The 16,015-nt window shown below is 55.0% G+C and overlaps 12 protein-coding genes across 12 annotated transcripts; 7 read left to right on the forward strand and 5 right to left on the reverse strand.

Moving 5' to 3' along the window:
- On the forward strand, positions 1–742 carry L969DRAFT_281757 (uncharacterized protein). Its single transcript, XM_014709233.1, has one exon. It carries the CDS (start codon positions 57–59, stop codon positions 363–365), a length of 309 nt encoding a protein of 102 aa, XP_014564719.1. The 5' UTR covers positions 1–56; the 3' UTR covers positions 366–742.
- L969DRAFT_55555 (uncharacterized protein) lies at positions 705–1,039 on the reverse strand (the record flags this gene model as incomplete). The annotated part of the gene is made up of 2 exons (XM_014709234.1): positions 705–732; positions 858–1,039. The coding sequence occupies 2 exons, from the start codon at positions 1,037–1,039 to the stop codon at positions 705–707; spliced, it is 210 nt and encodes a 69-aa protein (XP_014564720.1).
- A 70-nt stretch (positions 1,040–1,109) lies between these two features.
- On the forward strand, positions 1,110–1,569 carry L969DRAFT_91149 (uncharacterized protein). Its single transcript, XM_014709235.1, has one exon. It carries the CDS (start codon positions 1,243–1,245, stop codon positions 1,405–1,407), a length of 165 nt encoding a protein of 54 aa, XP_014564721.1. The 5' UTR covers positions 1,110–1,242; the 3' UTR covers positions 1,408–1,569.
- Positions 1,570–1,621: 52 nt separating this feature from the next.
- L969DRAFT_91150 (uncharacterized protein) lies at positions 1,622–5,385 on the forward strand. The gene is made up of 3 exons (XM_014709236.1): positions 1,622–1,959; positions 2,011–2,207; positions 2,260–5,385. Exons 1-3 carry the CDS (start codon positions 1,690–1,692, stop codon positions 5,330–5,332), a joined length of 3,540 nt encoding a protein of 1,179 aa, XP_014564722.1. The 5' UTR covers positions 1,622–1,689; the 3' UTR covers positions 5,333–5,385.
- Positions 5,329–7,173, reverse strand: L969DRAFT_91151 (uncharacterized protein). The gene is made up of 4 exons (XM_014709237.1): positions 5,872–7,173; positions 5,672–5,826; positions 5,545–5,624; positions 5,329–5,491 (listed from the first exon to the last, which is right to left on the reverse strand). The coding sequence occupies exons 1-4, from the start codon at positions 6,987–6,989 to the stop codon at positions 5,378–5,380; spliced, it is 1,467 nt and encodes a 488-aa protein (XP_014564723.1). The 5' UTR covers positions 6,990–7,173; the 3' UTR covers positions 5,329–5,377.
- A 12-nt stretch (positions 7,174–7,185) lies between these two features.
- L969DRAFT_91152 (uncharacterized protein) lies at positions 7,186–8,332 on the forward strand. The gene is made up of 7 exons (XM_014709238.1): positions 7,186–7,216; positions 7,269–7,299; positions 7,356–7,396; positions 7,456–7,547; positions 7,598–7,753; positions 7,808–7,999; positions 8,052–8,332. Exons 1-7 carry the CDS (start codon positions 7,197–7,199, stop codon positions 8,213–8,215), a joined length of 696 nt encoding a protein of 231 aa, XP_014564724.1. The 5' UTR covers positions 7,186–7,196; the 3' UTR covers positions 8,216–8,332.
- Positions 8,309–10,749, reverse strand: L969DRAFT_91154 (uncharacterized protein). The gene is made up of 3 exons (XM_014709239.1): positions 9,057–10,749; positions 8,436–9,007; positions 8,309–8,378 (listed from the first exon to the last, which is right to left on the reverse strand). The coding sequence occupies exons 1-2, from the start codon at positions 10,481–10,483 to the stop codon at positions 8,440–8,442; spliced, it is 1,995 nt and encodes a 664-aa protein (XP_014564725.1). The 5' UTR covers positions 10,484–10,749; the 3' UTR covers positions 8,309–8,378; positions 8,436–8,439.
- On the forward strand, positions 10,628–11,157 carry L969DRAFT_55492 (uncharacterized protein; the record flags this gene model as incomplete). The annotated part of the gene is made up of 3 exons (XM_014709240.1): positions 10,628–10,789; positions 10,850–11,062; positions 11,101–11,157. The coding sequence occupies 3 exons, from the start codon at positions 10,628–10,630 to the stop codon at positions 11,155–11,157; spliced, it is 432 nt and encodes a 143-aa protein (XP_014564726.1).
- Positions 11,158–11,168: 11 nt separating this feature from the next.
- On the reverse strand, positions 11,169–12,156 carry L969DRAFT_55636 (uncharacterized protein; the record flags this gene model as incomplete). Its single annotated transcript, XM_014709241.1, has 6 exons — positions 11,169–11,363; positions 11,430–11,524; positions 11,583–11,703; positions 11,757–11,874; positions 11,945–12,012; positions 12,091–12,156. The coding sequence occupies 6 exons, from the start codon at positions 12,154–12,156 to the stop codon at positions 11,169–11,171; spliced, it is 663 nt and encodes a 220-aa protein (XP_014564727.1).
- Positions 12,157–12,242: 86 nt separating this feature from the next.
- On the forward strand, positions 12,243–14,005 carry L969DRAFT_91157 (uncharacterized protein). The gene is made up of 3 exons (XM_014709242.1): positions 12,243–12,838; positions 12,892–13,274; positions 13,329–14,005. Exons 1-3 carry the CDS (start codon positions 12,508–12,510, stop codon positions 13,743–13,745), a joined length of 1,131 nt encoding a protein of 376 aa, XP_014564728.1. The 5' UTR covers positions 12,243–12,507; the 3' UTR covers positions 13,746–14,005.
- On the reverse strand, positions 13,942–14,816 carry L969DRAFT_106142 (uncharacterized protein; the record flags this gene model as incomplete). The annotated part of the gene is made up of 5 exons (XM_014709243.1): positions 13,942–14,202; positions 14,256–14,493; positions 14,547–14,569; positions 14,621–14,688; positions 14,741–14,816. 5 exons carry the CDS (start codon positions 14,814–14,816, stop codon positions 13,942–13,944), a joined length of 666 nt encoding a protein of 221 aa, XP_014564729.1.
- A 189-nt stretch (positions 14,817–15,005) lies between these two features.
- On the forward strand, positions 15,006–15,871 carry L969DRAFT_55507 (uncharacterized protein; the record flags this gene model as incomplete). The annotated part of the gene is made up of 7 exons (XM_014709244.1): positions 15,006–15,266; positions 15,316–15,373; positions 15,425–15,472; positions 15,526–15,556; positions 15,609–15,693; positions 15,750–15,775; positions 15,826–15,871. 7 exons carry the CDS (start codon positions 15,006–15,008, stop codon positions 15,869–15,871), a joined length of 555 nt encoding a protein of 184 aa, XP_014564730.1.
- Positions 15,872–16,015: the final 144 nt, after the last annotated feature.

Here is a 16,015-nt window from a genome sequence, read left to right on the forward strand (position 1 = left end):
AGTCTTCACTCCTCGCAGGACTTGGCAACAAACCTGGCAAACCTCTCAGCACCAGCATGGCTGCGCTACTGCCTCATCGCGCTGGGGACCCGTACTACGGGCATCCATCTTTCGTATGCTATGGTGCGTATGTGACAGTCGAACTCGGGCGACCAGCGCGATACCTGCACGTGCTTTCGACTGCTCGCCGTCCTCTTGTCCAACTCGTCTTCCTCACTTTGGACCTGCTGCTCACTTGCACTCCACAGTCTCTGATCGATCTGCTTGCCAGTCTAGCAGGCGATGACCTCGTAGCCAAGAGCTGGCGGGCTAGCCTTGCAGATATGCATACTTATGTTTTTTTATATTTTGCCTTGTTGCAATGAGAGATGAGGTCAGCAATCGGCCGATCGGCCGTGTGGCCATCTGTGGCGACTAGCTGGGCTGTCGCAGCTCGGCCAAGCAGCCTCTGCTGTCATCATTTTCAATTTAGCTTTCAAATGTCGAATATCGAGCTCAAGCTGAGACCAAGCTAAGCTACAAGCATTGACGGACTTAGTGACAGGCAGAGGCGACAGTCAATGCACGATCACTGTCCTCATCTCTCATTGCAACATGATGCAACATGATCGCATAGAGCTTCAGCAAAGGCAAAATATAAAAAACATAAGTATGCATATCTGCAAGGCTAGCCCGCCAGCTCTTGGCTACGAGGTCATCGCCCGCTAGGCTGGCAAGCAGATCGAGCAGAGACTGTGGAGTGCAAGTGAGCAGCAGGTCCAAAGTGGGGAAGACGAGTTGGACAAGAGGACGGCGAGCAGTCGAAAGCACGTGCAGGTATCGCGCTGGTCGCCCGAGTTCGACTGTAACATACGCACCATAGCATACGAAAGATGGATGTCCGTGGTACGGGTCCCCAGCGCAATGAGGCAGGAGCGCAGCCATGCTGGTGCTGAGAGTAGTCGCCAAGCTCGAGGTCGAAGTCGTACGCACCATAGCACACGAAAGATGGATGCCCGTGGTACGGGTCCCCAGCGCGATGAGGCAGTAGCGCAGCCATGCTGGTGCTGAGAGGTTTGCCAGGTTTGTTGCCAAGTCCTGCGAGGAGTGAAGATTGAGCGCGGCGCCTGGCTTTTATAATGTCACCAGACGCGACGAGTGCAAGAATGCTTGGACTGTCAATATTGTTCACCTCAAATAGGCCCAGGCAAAGCGCGCCACCTAGAAATGTGATCCGCAAGCCCAAAGGAGGCGTGCACGCATATGCACTATCTAAAACAAGCGCATCCCGATGCCATGAGCTATGTGGGATATCTGCAGACCCCCGGAACAGAATGCGACCAGCGCTACACCCTCGTGCGAGCACACGAGTACGCTGATAGCACGCAAAATCTGTCACCAGGACATCATTTCGCACGTAAAATGTAAATTTCCACAGTTCCTAGCGGTCATCTGCACCAGTGCAACGAAGTGACGCAAAGCCGACTAGCTCTATGAGATTTTCCAGACTCTTTGCCGAGCGCGGCGCGGACTGCGAAAGGAAGTACATGTACGCTTTGTATGCGTGTCATGCATGCTATGAGCCATACTGTGAGCGGCAGGTGACGCGACGTGTCGCGTGTCCACAAGTGCCGAAAGCCGCGCGAGGTATTGCCGAATATTCAGTGGGCGCACCATTGCATCAGCGATTGCAGGCGCTTGGGCGCTGGCATGAGCGCAGCGCGGCGCTTGCCAGTCACCTATCGGGCTCTTCCTAGCGATGAGGCTGTCGAGCCTCACCTCGCACTGCTCAAGTCCAAAGTGCTGCCACTCACCGATCTCGAGTGGAAATCTGCTTCGAGAGCTAGCAGAACGATTCGTACGCTCGAAGTCGACTTTCGCAGGCTTAGCGACATTTCTGAGACAACTCTGAGCGGTGTCTCGGCTCATGCAAACCTGCTCGAACGGCCACATCTGCACTTGCTCTTCGTATTTTGCGATGCGCGTCTGTAATAAGAGGCACTGATCAGCAGCTGACTGGGGACAAAGCAGGACAGCGACCTGTACCGGTCGACTGCTCGTCAACAGATCCGAGAATGGCTAGACTTTGTCACTGCAAAGCGCAATCAAGAATGGATCATCATCTCCCTCTCTGCTGTTCCGCGCGCCACTTCGTCCAAGTTCTATCAGCGCAAAGGCGCCGTCTCGGACAAAATTCGTGCAGACTTCAATTCGGGCAAGCGGGACAGGTAAGCATGCATGCCCTCGACGGCGTGCACTTCTGAGCTGACGCTGATATAGATGCGTTCACATGACAATGACAGCAGCGCCCAGCGCGGATCTCGTGCTAGATCATGCGACGATCGGTGATCTGTCCAGCAAGCTCAAGGATGCTATCATGCAAACATTTGATGTCAATCTCACAGCTTACGAGGAAGAGGTCAGAAAGAGTGACGCCCAGAGACAAATACCAGGCTGGAATTTCTGTACTTTCTTCATACACAAAGAAGGCCTGGCGCACTCTTTTGAAGCGATGAACCTACTCGAAGACGCCCTCATTCAGTACGACGAGCTAGAGGCTTCATTCTTTCAAACGCTAGTCGAAAGCAATTATGCTTGGTTGAGCGGTATTGATTCGCTCGCGCTCGGCGATGACATTTTACCGCTGCAACAAGACATAGAACGGAAACCATACCGTCAATTGATAAGATCGAACGAGATCACCATCTTTGACTTCCGGATCTACCTTTTCAGTCGTCAAATGAATCTTCTCGGCCGTATGGGCCGTATCGTCGAATTAGCAAAGCGATCCCTCTTGTTCATTGGCGCGTTCTCAAGGTCGCTGCGCTCATTGGCACCACCAGACCATGCAGCTTTCATCGAATCTTGGACGTACTCTGCTTGCATAAGCATCGTCACAATGTGCGATCAGCTAGCGAACTCGAGGGGTCAAGATGCGCTCGAACTACCTGGCTTTGCTGCTCTTCGTTCAGAGCTTGTCGAGCTGGCGCGAAGGCAGCTAGAAAGGCTAGGACAACGACTGACTTTCCTCCCAAACGCTTCGCCTGTCGTCGATGATGTCGTACATATGGAAAACACTGTAGCTGGCGGGCCGGCTAGTGCAGCACCGCCTATCAGCAACATAGAGTTTGCGGCTGCTCAGAACAGCGAAGAATCCTTTGATCAGCTCTATATCCGCTTAACTCACAAAGCTATCGAAGGCTATCAAATCAGCGGCAGGAAACGATCCAGTCTGAGGCTTCACGTCTCCCTTGCGCTGCTAGAACGAAGGCGAGATAAAGCCGCGTCTGCTCAAAGGCTGCTCTCTCATCTGCCTCGGCACTATCTCGAAGGCCGATGGACTGGCATTGAGTGCGCTCTTCTGGCTGACTGCGCACTGCTGCAGGGCGAACTTGGGATGGCCAAAGACAAGCTGCTGAGCACGCTCGCTCTTGTTCGTGCCGGCATGAATTTCGGCATTCGCAAATGGTCGCCCCAAGTCGTTCTTCCCGACAGATCAGATCAACCTGCCCCGGCGCTTGCGGCTGCACTCATGAGTGATATCTACTCGCTTGCGTCCACGCTAGAGAAAGACTTTGCGGCGATCAATTTTCCCACTTTCCGTGTCAGCATTTCAGCTGAGCAGGGACGACATGCCCAGGACGAAGACGCTGCAATCGTTACGCTTGCCATAGAGAGCTACCTGCCTTGTCAGGTCGACATTGCAGAGTGTCGCCTCAAATTCTCGGACGCAGATGGCGAGTCGTATTGGTTCTCGTCCGCTGCCTGTATGCTCCAACCCGGCAAGAACAAGATCGATGCTCATTGCTTCATGCCCCTGCATGGTGCATTTGCGCTAGAGCTCTCGCAATTGCGCTTTTCCCGCATCATCTTCCAGTATTCGCATAGACCCTCGGCCGCGTCTGCAAAAGTCTCGCCATCGCAGTCTACTGTGACCTTTCCACCTGATCCACATGCTCTGGATGTAACACTTGATGCGCCAGAGCACGTCCATCTAGATCGAGGACGAGACATGATCGTATCGCTGCTGACGGGCCGCAATGCACTCAGCTCGGCGCGAATACGCTTGCAGGCTCTGCCAGGGAACAGATCTATTGATCTGTCGTCAGCAGAATCTCTAGCATCACTCAACGGCGTGACTGCATCGCGAGAGACGCTGCAGCTGTCCAAAGTCGATCCGCGCATCTGCAGTCAATTCAGAGTTCCCCTGAGTATTGATGCCTCAGACATCGTCGTTCTTGTGGATTATTATGACCAGCGCAAGTCGAAGGTCAGGCGGCAACTGCGAGCTGTGAGGCGTCTGCGGGCTGCTTTACCATTCAGCGTCAATGTGCATGACTTCTTCAGACATACCTTTGTGCTGTCACGCTTTGCCATCTCTAGCGACGATGCATGCTGCCTCAGGATACGATCGGCCACGCTCATTGGCACAAGCCCCGATATTGCTATCACTTCGTCAGCATCTCATTCGAGTGTCGTATCGCCAGAAAGACCTGCTTCGTATGTCTTCAAGATCAACAAGCCAAATGCGAGCGTGGGCGAGCACGGCAAAGCGATGCGATTCGAAATAGTGTATCGATCCATCGAAGACGAGATCAAGCTGATCTGGTCATGCGCCGTGCGAGGTCGTCTGCAAGAAGCTGGCTTGTCGCTCATGCAGTTCGCTGTCGACCAAGCTTTCGAACACGCTGTCCAGCTGTGCGTAGACGTGCCCAAATACGCGTTGACTGGCCACGTCTTCTTCCGGCCTTTTGACGTGTCGCTATGGGACAGTGTCATCAGGGATAGCTTTTTGTCGCTTGCCGACCAGGCTACCCTCACTGCTCTCCTAAGCCACATGCATCGACACTCGGAACTCGGTCGAGGTGATGCAGTCGATTGTCGATGGCGTCATCTGACCATACCTGTGGAGCTGCCCACGATCTCGGTCTTAACGCAGGCTTGCCTGACACTCGCAAATCCGTCTGGGCTTGAGCTCGGTCAATGTGCAGAGGCAAATCTGGCGCTCAGCTGCACCTTTGCTTGGGCTGCTCCGAATGAGCAGACCAATCTACACGAGCATGGAACCTGCATGCGTTATGAATTGAATGCACCAGCATCCGATTGGATTGTCTGTGGTACGCGTATGGCAACCTTCGACGCTGTGGAGGGCGTCACGCACCGAGCTACCGTCTGGCTGATCTCTCAACGCGCTGGAAATCTTACCATGCCCTCGATCATATGTCGACCTGTGGATGCTAGCTTGACGAGCGAAACACACTACATCAATGCGGCCACTCGAGTCGAAGTACTACCTGAACGCGAGACAGACGTTGCTTCAACGCACACGCTTACCTATCTAGTCCATCATTGACGCTTGCCATTGTTGTTGTGACATGCATGTACATACAAACGACATCTAGGCGCCTGATCCCGTTGCTGCTCTCTTGCTCGCTTGTGACCATTTCTGAATCCATGGATGCACAGCGACTTTGTGCAGCGGCAAACGATCCTCAGGTCGGTACTGTAGCAACTGCAGCGCATCATCAGTCAGCTCGAATCTTGTCCTGTTCTGCAATACTGTACCTTGCCAATGAGATCGCGGGCCTCTTCTGACACATGCGCAGGAACGGTGTACTTGACCGCACAAATCCTCTTGTGCGTCGCTGCTCTGGATGTCAGCTTTGTGGGTCACGATGCAAGTAGAGCGTACCCGAAGTGCCCGCCATCTCCTCAAAGGGCGGCGATCCGGTGAGAAACTCATAGGTTAAGACACCAATGGCCCATAGATCGACTGCATGGGTATGCGGCTTGCCCTCGCACATTTCCGGCGGCAGGTAGTCGAGCGTGCCGCACATCGTCGTACGCCTGTTCGCTTGTTAGCTTCTCAATGTGATCACGTGGAAGACATGCCTGTCCGATGGCGCGTGCACACTCCAGCCAAAGTCACCAATTTTGAGCTCGCCGTTGATGCCAAGCAAGAGATTCTCCGGTTTGATATCGCGATGGATGATATGCTTGCTATGCAAATAGCTGAGCGCATCTGCCATCTGAGCAATGTAGCGACTGCTCCTTTTTTCGCCGAATCTACCATGTCGCGAAAGCTGCTTGTAGAGTTCGCCCTTGGCAGCAAATTCGAGCATGAGGAAGACACGCTTCTCGTCGTGGAAGTAGCCATACAGTCTGAGTATGTTCGGATGCCGTAGATTCTGCTGGATCTCGATCTCTCTGCGAAGCTGGATCTCGACGCGATGGCCGATGAGCTCGGCTTTGTAGAGACACTTGAGCGCGAGGATGAATTTGGGCTCTTTCTTTGTTCTGACCATGTAGACCCGTCCGAACTTGCCTTTTCCAAGTGATTTACCCATATCGAATGAGGAGAGTGACCATCGTTCAGCAGGGCTAGCATGGGCATGACTGTCGACAGATAGGACTGTGCTCTGCCTGAGTGATAATCTGCTCGTCTGGGACATAGCTAGCGCTGCATCGTCTCGCTCAAGTCCGCCATCGTATCCACCAATGTCGATTTGTCTCGCAGCGGCGGTCGCAGCAGCCATGGTCGTCGTATGACTGCTCGCCATTGAGGGCATCCTTGCGCCTTGACTAGCGCTCATCTGTGTTTTGCTCGCCACTGGCGCTATTGGCGGAGGCAAACTTGGCAGAGCAGACGTAGATACTGAGAAAGCAGAGACGGGCGGTCTGGGCATGAAGGAGCTTGGCGGCTTGGGCTGGAAGGGCACATGGGGTAGCTTGATCTGCGTTGTTGTCGAGAGTCGATTGACGGCCAATGCCGTCGTTCCATTCCGTACATCTGCAGGTCTGCCGTTGCCTACGAAGATAGGCTTGAGTTGTGTGCCCAGAGCAGGCAGGACGAAGCCATTGTTGCCCTGGTCGTACTGGTTCGAGATGGATCCGAGTGGCAGTCGAGTGCTATTGCTCAGTGCTGACTTGTTGTTGCTCGACAGTGACAGAGTCGACAGAGGACCGTCTAGCGCAGTGCTGGCTTGACCATGAGCTGTCTGGCCTGACATGCTGGCCCGACTTGTCGCCGAGTGAAAGTGCTGTCGCAGGTTTGTCAGTCGCCGTAGAATTTACGTTCAACGACGCGTCGGTCTCGTGCATCGTCACCAGTACATCGGCAGCTCGTGACCGGCAGATCGCTCACATCAGCCAGCATCAACGCTCATCATCGCTAGTGCGACTTGTGCGCAAGATCAGACACGCTCCACGCCGGCAGAATGAGCTTCTTTGGCGGAATGCGAGTCCATTGAACCTTCAGTGCTTTGGGCCCTGTTGACACGCTCATGCAGAGCGAAACAGCGCACTTTCAAGCCCAAAAAGGCACGCACTACTTCTCAAGATGTGACTGATCATGTTGACAAGTCTGTTCTGAGCAGACCAATGTCCCGGAGGGTACAAAGCAGTACCAACTCAAGAAGTCGGTTCACCGCGCTCTGACTGCTACAAGGCCGGGCTTAGTGACAAGGCGAGTGACAGGTATGCAGAAGCGACGCTAGGCTCAGGCAACTTGCGTGCTGCCGTCGTCCTGCCCGAAGGTGAAGACCTCAACGAATGGCTCGCTACGAACAGTCCGCGTCTTGGCCACCCTGCGCTGCCGGTGCTGATGATACTGCGACAGCTGTGGATTTCTTCAACCAGATCAATATGCTTTACGGCACCGTCACCGAATTCTGCACGCCTCAGCATTGCCCCTTGATGACGGCAGGCCCACGCTATGAGTATCAGTGGCAGGACGGCGTAAAGTACAAGAAGCCAGAACGTCTCTCTGCGCCGGGTCGGTCCAGAGGCCATCTCTTCTCCTTAAGCGCTGACGAAAGACGGTGTACAGCTTATGTCGATGTATTGATGAATTGGGTTCAAGGTCAACTGGACGATGAAGCAATCTTCCCATCCAAAATGGGCGTGCCCTTTCCAAAGACGTTCCACCAGACGATCAAGAGCATTGTCAGGAGGCTCTTCAGAGTCTACGCGCATCTCTACAACCATCACTTTGCACAGATGTGCGCACTCAGTATTGAAGGTGAGCCTCGACTTGCCGTCCCAGCGAAGCGCTGAGACAGCGCTGTGAACAGCCCACCTGAACACCTCGTATCGACACTTTCTACTCTTCGTAAACGAGTTCAGCCTGATCGATCGCAAAGAACTCGCGCCCCTTGCAGAACTCAATGATGGCCTGATGGCTGACCTTGGTCTGGCGACGGGCACGCAAGCGATCAAGGAGAACATCGCTCACTAGCATCACATTCCCGCCTTTGTGTATTCTGCATCGCTCAACATGAGCATGTATACCTCTGTAAGATGCATCCTCAACATGAGCATGTATACCTCTGTAAGATGCATTCTCATGTTGCACCTTTCGCTAGTGACAGCGATATGAGATGCAATTGAGAGTCTCGACGCTACAGGCTGCACATGAGCACACAAACAGTACACGACAATGAGCAATGAGGACAGACAAGGCTAAAAAGGCCTGAAGCGACGCAAGACGCGCTTCCAAAAGAGTACAGCCGACTCGAGGTCATCAGGTTCGGCTTGAGAAGCTGCTGGGCGTCCTGCGGAAGTAAAAGAGGCTGAGCGTTTGAGTGGTGAGGTATGACCGCCCGAATGAGTGCTATCGCTCTCGACCTCACGCGAGGTCAGCATCGAAGAAGGTAGAGAGGCATAGAGACTATCGATGATATGCCGGGGAAGCGAAACGAGCGAATGTGACCGGTGTACTGCCGTCGGACTATCAGATTCGCTCAGCACGATAGCGGGCTGAACACGGCCCGGTTGATCTTCGATCTCGGTCTCTTCGCCGCTGTCCATCTCTGCATCCTCGTCGAGAGCATAGCCAACGGCGTAGCCTGAATAATCGCCCAATTCTGCAGTAGCCCAGGAGGAGAGCCGTGCTACACCATGCGAGCGGTCTGAGGGGCGTTCGCGCTCGATGTGACTGCTGAGAGACTGTCGAGCTGAATAGCTCTCGCTTACACGCCGTCGGCTCGGGCTGCGTCGGGGGCCAGTTGGCGTAGGCGTCTCGCTCTCACTGCGACCTACATCAGCTTCGATTTTGTTCAGAATGCGAGCAAGCTTACGGATTTGCCGAACGAAGGAGAAGGCGGGTGTCTTGGTCGATATCGAGCATATTGTTGACGACATCGCCCAATGAGAACTTGGCTTTGCGAGTGGATGCAACAGAAGGCGTTGCAATGGGGACGGAGGCAGGCTTGTTCTCTGCCGCGCTGCTATGACTTCGCTTGCTGCCCTTATCGCTTATGCCCGACCGTTTGTGGCGACGCTTGGCGGCAGCACGAGAGGCCTGTGACCTCGACATCTCGAGCTCTTCCTCCGGCGGCGGGGTAGGATAGTGCAGTCTGTCTAAGCGATGCGCACGCGTCGCTTCACTCTGCTCTGCATCGCTCGTCTTGACGCTGTCCCGAGCAGGATGGGCATGACGATTTCGATAAGCTGCTCGTCGACCCCTTCTGTCTCTCCGAAGTGCTGAGATGCCAGCTGACTGCGCTTGAGGCGTCCGAGCGAGCAGGTCCTCTTCTTCGGAGTCGGCAGAATCGTCCGAGGTATAGTAGACCCGCTGATCTTGTACCGAAGCGCTCAGCGAGAGGGCATCGGGTATCTGGGACAGGGCGGATTCTGTGAGTGCCCAGGATGAGCCGGAGAGGATGGTCTCGCGGTGACGAGGATCATGAGGTACATGATCGGATGTGATGTCGTCAAATGAGGAGAGCGAAAGCGTATCGAGAGCTCTCTCGCGTTCAGAGGACAGCAAGTCGGAGTCATCGTCATTGGCACTCAAGAGGCCGGCAGAGTGGCCGATTTGATGCCTGTTCGCTCGAGACGTGCGAGTGGCAGCAGGCGTCCAACTGGTCGAGCCGCCCGTGGAAGCCGTCAGACCGGCAGCACTGGCATAGAACGACGGTAGCTCAGATTCGTTGGCGGAGCTCTGACGGGATGAGGTCGAGTCTGCCGACCGGGGAGGGGCAGAGAGGAAGATGCCGCTACCGTCATGGGTCGGCAAGGAAGGAAAGGAGAGTGTCGTGTCGGCGGTCAGCAATTCGGCCGTATCGCTGTGACCATCTTGGCTGTCCACGTCGTCGCCGGATGAGGCCCGAGCCCTCGTGGCAAGAAAGGCAGGTCGCTGGTCACCTATGAGCTGCCAAGTCGTACTACTGCTGCTGCTGCTGCTGTGCTCTCGATCGACTCTGCTCGACTTGGGCGGGCTCGTCACGATCGGCTGAGGTGTACCTATCGGTCGACGGTGACTGTCCGTCGAGGGCTTGTCGAACACGATCCAACGTGGGTCCTGACCTGCGCTCTCATCGTACACGTCCCGCTGGAGCGAGGACGGAGGATGGGAAGGGTCAAGGGCCGATCGAGACTGGCTCGTGCTGGCGTGATAACGTGATTGGCCATAGTCAGACTGGAACGCGCTGGCTGGCTGTTCGTCTTGCTCTGCACTCTTGCGAGAGACCAGAGCTGGCTTCCTAGCCTGGAAAGTCGCCATACCTGTCCTCGTGACCGTCTGGGGAAGCTCAGCAAAGTTGGGTGAGGTCAGCCGATAAAGTGGGCAGGCTAATCTTGACGCGACCGTCGGATGGCGACAACCTTGCGACGACTCGCCACTTCCTCACCAGCGCAGATCAGAAGAATGAGCTCGTCCATCCAAGTCGTAGAGACCAAGAATGCGCCTGCAGCAGTAGGCGCTTACTCCCAGGCGATAAAGTACAATGGCCTGGTCTACACTTCGGGCACCATTCCCCTTGACCCGGTCTCCATGAAGATCATCGATGGCGCCATCGAAGAACAGACGGTCAGACTCTTCTCTACGTGCTTTCACACCTGAGAGCTCACATCGAAAGGTCCTTGACAGACTCAGGTCTTCACGAATCTCAAGGCAGTCCTGGAAGCCTCAGGAGCGTCGCTGTCAAGCGTGCTCAAGACGACCGTCTTCCTCAAGGACATGAACGACTTCCCCAAGTTCAACGCCGTCTATGCCAAGTATCTGCCCAACAAGCCCGCTCGTTCGACGGTCCAAGTGGCTCGACTGCCCATGGATGTCCTCGTCGAGATCGAGGCACTCGCTGTACTCGAGTAGACAAAGCCTGGAGAGGCAGAGCAGAGCATAGACAAAACAGCGAGAAAGGTGCATTGTTGTTGACAAGTAGCGCAAAAGAGTAGGCGAGCTCTGATTAGTAAAGAAAAGGACGAGTCCTAATGTGGGTGTGTGGGTGAGAGCGTGCGGGTCTGTTTTTGACAAGGGGTAAATTGGGGGTATCGGCAGTTTGCCAGGGCGAACGATCGAACGACAGAACAAGGCCAGGGGTATTGGGGGGTTTGACATGGACTTGCTGCAGTTCTGGTCGCTCTCGCCATGACGAATATCTCTAGTACGTTGCGCATATAAAGTATGAAAGCCGTCAGGAAGCATGAAAGGCGGCATGTCTTTAGACCTCCGCCAGACTGCCGCCAAAGCCGTTGCCGTCACGGGAGCTCTTCATGCCCGACAGACCGATCAGTACGAGCAGTCCGGCGAGAATGATCGCATCTGCGACGCCACAATGTCAGCCAATGCCCTTGGAGAGCAACTAGACAGAGGCACGTACTCATCCATGCAAACGCTTCACAGGCGCGCAGTGTCGTCTCGTGAGGGAAGTTGGGGTTCGTTCGGAGTTGCTGAGCGAGCGCGGCAGCTCCCGCTAGCCAGAAGATGAACGTCACAAAGACCTGCTCCGATGTCAATGATGGGACAGCGAGATCCACAGAGAGATTTGACTGACCCAGATACCGTGAGATGCGATGGAGAAGAGGACGTTGCCGGCCATTCTCAGGAATCCAAAGATGTAGAAGATCCCAAAGATGAATGTCCAGAGTGAGGCGAACAGGAGGAATCGAGTCCTGCAAAGGCCGAGCGCATCAGTACACTCTTGTCCGCTCTCGTGACATCGGCGGAAGGGGCAGGACTTACGCTGTCTTGAGAGAGGTCTTGCCACCATCCCTGTTGTAGTCGCCTACCAGCGCACCAGAGATACCGATCTAAGTCCGCGCGAGCATGTCAATCTCTAGCAAATGTAGATGCTCGCCTCACAGCTTGCAACGTTGAGCGGTGCTTACCTCGATCAAGCTGAAGAACACAATGGTTGCGAATAGCGCTGGGTGGGCTGCTTTCATGATGGCCATCTTTGCTGTGCTTGTGGTCCTTTCTCTTTCGTAGTAGGTCCGCTTATAAAGGAGTCGCTAGATCTGATGAATCAAAACTCGACCGACTGAGTTTCTCGAAATGGCAGGCGCAAAGGAATCGATGCGGTCATCGGACACGTCGACAACCACCAAGACGCCACGTCTGTCGATCACCAGGCCGAAAGTCGAATGCTGCCAGGTAGCCGCTCAGCTTCGACCATCAGAACTCGGACCGAGACGAGACGAGTCCCATAGAGCCGATTGTCTCGTGACATAGAGGATGCGCGCGGTCAGACCATCGCTTGACAACGCCTCACCCCTTTGCACCCAACGTGCTTGAGCTTCTGCGCCATGCCGTCGTCAAGTGCTCGTACGGGCATGGCACTCGACCGAGACTCGGCCTCTGCTCGTCCAGCCGTACAACACAACAGTTCGCCCGTCTCGCCTTCTTCGTTTGTAGGCGCGTCTCTTTCTGTCGACCCGACAGCTCAGCCGCAAGCAAGTACGAGCAGACTGAGTCCTGCTCTTGTGCCGAGCACGAGCACACCAAATGAGGTGATCACCTTGCCGCCTGCCAAGATTGAGCCCAAGATTATACCCACCCGCTTGGCAAAGGATGGCATCAAAGAAGTACCGGCACGTTTCGAACGTTGCGAGCTCGAAGATCTCATCGGTCTCGTCGGTCAGCCTACGCATCCTGCATTGACCAGCTAGTGTCTGATGCAGGCTTGACAGCGTCGATGTTGACGAGACTGATCGAACACAATGATCTCATCCCGCTCACGCCAACATCGCTCACTCGCTTTCATTCGAGAGCCCCGCCAGGTATTTCCGTCCACGACTATCTCGTTCGGATATCACGCTATACCAATGTCGAGCCTTGCTGTCTCCTCATCCTGCTGCACTATATCGACAAGATCTGCGAGAGTCTGCCCGCGTTCACCATCTCCAGCCTGACCGTACATCGATTCGTCATTGCGGGCGTGGCTGTGGGCAGCAAAGCACTCAGTGATAGCTTCTGTACAAACGGGAGATACGCCAGAGTGGGAGGTGTAAGCATGCAAGAGATGAACCTGCTCGAGAAGGAGTTTCTCGCCGTCATCGATTGGCGCCTCACGGTCAGCATGGCAAGCTTACGTCAATCCTACGTGCTGACGTGGACCCTTTGACAGACGACGGGAGCGTTATTGTCGCACTATTACGCGAGTCTGGTGGGTTCTCATCCAGGCTACCGGCTCATGGACGAAGAGGCACCTACCACAACGGCCCCAACTTTGGGACCGACCGAAGCCGACGATGATGTCCACATGATGGCTGCGCCTCCGCCGCCAGAGACGTCTCCCAATGGTCAATCAAGCCAGAGCTCCGGTTCAGGTAGCGCGTCACAGCCATCACCCATCGAACGGAAACCGCGTTCGGCGCAGAAGAGGACAAGCAGCGCGCTAGATAGCAGGTCAAATTCGCAAGGACGTTCGAGCTCGGCTGCTTCCACACCTGTGAGCTCTGTCTTTCAAGTCGCGAAGCACTTGGGAGCAAAGATGATCCATCCCCGGCATCAGTCTGCTTCGCCAGATTCGAGCGTATCATGAACCCTACGCACGACAATCCGCATTTGTATGCTTAGACGCAGCTTCTCGATGCATTCGCACGCTCAGGCAGGCGCGGAAAGATGTGCATTGGGCTCGCTCAGATGTTGTCATACACGCAAAGTGAAGGGTAAGGTTCTCAAATTGTCAGAGTAGTGAGAATGGATATGAGGCTCTCCTCGATGAATGACAGGGTGATCTACTGAGTTTTCTCGTCCTTCTTGGCCTCGGCATCACGCTTGACCTCCTTGCCCTTGCTCTCGGCCTCACGACCGAATTCCTTTGCCTTCTTCTCCGCCTGTCTGGCCTTGTCCTCGGCAGAGTTGAGCAAACGTTGGACGTTCTCCTTGCCGCCGTTCTTGTACCAGATCCCGGCGTTGAGGTAGGAAGCATAGCCGAGCCAGAGACTGTACGGTACATAGGCATACAGCGTTCGTTCGTCGACCTTTGCCGCAACGGTCTGTCTCTCTCTCTGCATCAGCGCGCGTCTCGCTAATGTATGTGATGACGTACGGTGAGGCCAATGACCGTTCCTGTGAGGGTGAGGATGTCGACGAGAGCGAGCTCGACTTGGTGCGCGCTGAAGAAGAGCGGCGACCAGACGAGATTGAGCGCCAGCTGGGCATAGTGGAGCGTCAACGCCGTCTTTGCGTTCTCCCGAACGGCGAGACGAGGGCTCGTGTCGAGGGCCTTGACGAGCAAGTGGGAAGCGTATCCCATCCCAGCGTACAGCGCAGTCCAGACGATAGGGCTGCTTCTCGTGTTAGCACTGCCTGGCCTGAAGATAGAGCGGTCAGGACGCACAAGGCAGCGCGAGGAGGCTCTCCCTACGCGTCAACAAGTCAGCGAACGCTTGCTGATGTCGTAGAGAGACTCACGACTGGCTTCTTGAGGGTGTCATACCAGCTATCGATGGAGTTGCGAGTCACCAAGCCTGGGATAAAGCCTGTCGCGCGCTTGTTAGTCCATCTCGACAAGCCCTGGAGTTGCAGACGTACCGAGTGCGACGGGTACGCCTACAGCAATGGCGGGAGTGCGAGGCACGTCGACTAGGAAGCTTGGCAGCGTGACCATTCTGTCTAAGAGGCGGCTTCTGGTTGGCTGCGGTCGTACGCTATCGCAACAGTAAAGGACGGAAGCTTCCGCGTAGCGTCTCGCGTCGTCGGCGAGTTTCGAGTCGTCGCTAAACATTGACGAGATGTCGCCTATCCCTTCGTTACCTTCTCACCGACGACGACTTGTTACGATCGACAAACAGTCAAGATGCTCAAGAGACTCGTACTGCTCGTCGCTGCTTTGTCGTCGGCTCTGGCTCTGCCCGCAGATAATGCACCACGAGCCGAGTTGGTCGTGCCGCGCTCGCCCGACAGCGTAGCGACCATCGCAACAACGAGCCACGACGAGCGTTCTGTGCTCGATGATCCTCACGGCATCGTCTATCATGCTGACTTTCAAGGCTTCGATACGTTCGGCAGCAAAATCATCGAAATCAAATTCGATATCACCATCGATCTAAAGACTGGAGTATGTCGCTAACCTTAGCAACCACAGAAGAGTCTGACTGTCCTGCAAGGGCACTATCTTTTCGAACTACGCCTGGCCCGTGAAATACAGACTGGGCACAACAGACAGTGAGCAGCGCAGCCCTCGGCGCTGTTCATGCTGATCGATTCCTGCTGCAGCCGTCAAGAGTGATCCCACTGGACGCACCCTTGTAGCATGCTGGTTCCGTGCGTATGACACGCTTTCCTTCACGCCATGCTGCTGAGTACAGCTTTGACAGTCACCATAGTTAATCTTCTTGATGCCAATGTGTACGCGCGCTTTGTGTCCGTACATCAACCGAAGCTGATGGAGCACACGCAGTGCCTTCTGTTTCGCTTACAAGAGAGGCGAGAAAAACATCTACGCCTACCGATATGGGGATATGAACTGGCATGACAGTGAGGCCGTAAGTGCGCGCACTGCTACGTATCTGCGCGAGCTGATGTCCGAGTACATGTTCAGCATGTCATCGAAGTCGAGACAGCTACGTCTGTTGCTCGTGCCCCAACATGGCTTTCACTGACCCTCGCTGTCACAGGATGACGCTCAATGGTGTCGCTTACGATAACGATCCGACCCTCTAATCCTTTGCGCCCGTAGAATGGCGTCTGGCACGGGAAACTCGCCTTGTTGTCTGCCCATTTCTGTCTCAATGTTAGACCCTATCACCATCGGCCTGAGACGCATGCACGAATCCTCGATATCACAAGATGCCTCGTGCGTGGTAC

This window comes from Mixia osmundae, assembly GCF_000708205.1.
Source record: "Mixia osmundae IAM 14324 unplaced genomic scaffold scaffold_17, whole genome shotgun sequence".
Classification (NCBI taxonomy): Eukaryota; Fungi; Basidiomycota; class Mixiomycetes; order Mixiales; family Mixiaceae; genus Mixia; species Mixia osmundae.

What these genes read in the sequence shown, in the direction of transcription:
- L969DRAFT_281757 (XM_014709233.1), top strand. Translation starts at nt 57, where the DNA reads ATGGCTGCGCTACTGCCTCATCGCGCTGGGGACCCGTACTACGGGCAT.
- L969DRAFT_91149 (XM_014709235.1), top strand. Translation starts at nt 1,243, where the DNA reads ATGCACTATCTAAAACAAGCGCATCCCGATGCCATGAGCTATGTGGGA.
- L969DRAFT_91150 (XM_014709236.1), top strand. Translation starts at nt 1,690, where the DNA reads ATGAGCGCAGCGCGGCGCTTGCCAGTCACCTATCGGGCTCTTCCTAGC. An exon ending in TGCTCTTCGTATTTTGCGAT is followed by an intron (nt 1,960 to 2,010) that starts GCGCGTCTGTAA and finishes GGGACAAAGCAG; the next exon opens with GACAGCGACCTGTACCGGTC. An exon ending in AATTCGGGCAAGCGGGACAG is followed by an intron (nt 2,208 to 2,259) that starts GTAAGCATGCAT and finishes ACGCTGATATAG; the next exon opens with ATGCGTTCACATGACAATGA.
- L969DRAFT_91151 (XM_014709237.1), bottom strand. Translation starts at nt 6,989, where the DNA reads ATGTCAGGCCAGACAGCTCATGGTCAAGCCAGCACTGCGCTAGACGGT. An exon ending in GTGCACGCGCCATCGGACAG is followed by an intron (nt 5,827 to 5,871) that starts GCATGTCTTCCA and finishes ACAAGCGAACAG; the next exon opens with GCGTACGACGATGTGCGGCA. An exon ending in CCCGCGATCTCATTGGCAAG is followed by an intron (nt 5,492 to 5,544) that starts GTACAGTATTGC and finishes GATGCGCTGCAG; the next exon opens with TTGCTACAGTACCGACCTGA.
- L969DRAFT_91152 (XM_014709238.1), top strand. Translation starts at nt 7,197, where the DNA reads ATGAGCTTCTTTGGCGGAAT. An exon ending in CGAATGGCTCGCTACGAACA is followed by an intron (nt 7,548 to 7,597) that starts GTCCGCGTCTTG and finishes ATACTGCGACAG; the next exon opens with CTGTGGATTTCTTCAACCAG. An exon ending in AGAACGTCTCTCTGCGCCGG is followed by an intron (nt 7,754 to 7,807) that starts GTCGGTCCAGAG and finishes GACGGTGTACAG; the next exon opens with CTTATGTCGATGTATTGATG.
- L969DRAFT_91154 (XM_014709239.1), bottom strand. Translation starts at nt 10,483, where the DNA reads ATGGCGACTTTCCAGGCTAGGAAGCCAGCTCTGGTCTCTCGCAAGAGT. An exon ending in CTCCTTCGTTCGGCAAATCC is followed by an intron (nt 9,008 to 9,056) that starts GTAAGCTTGCTC and finishes TGTAGGTCGCAG; the next exon opens with TGAGAGCGAGACGCCTACGC.
- L969DRAFT_91157 (XM_014709242.1), top strand. Translation starts at nt 12,508, where the DNA reads ATGCCGTCGTCAAGTGCTCGTACGGGCATGGCACTCGACCGAGACTCG. An exon ending in AGATCTCATCGGTCTCGTCG is followed by an intron (nt 12,839 to 12,891) that starts GTCAGCCTACGC and finishes CAGGCTTGACAG; the next exon opens with CGTCGATGTTGACGAGACTG. An exon ending in TCATCGATTGGCGCCTCACG is followed by an intron (nt 13,275 to 13,328) that starts GTCAGCATGGCA and finishes ACCCTTTGACAG; the next exon opens with ACGACGGGAGCGTTATTGTC.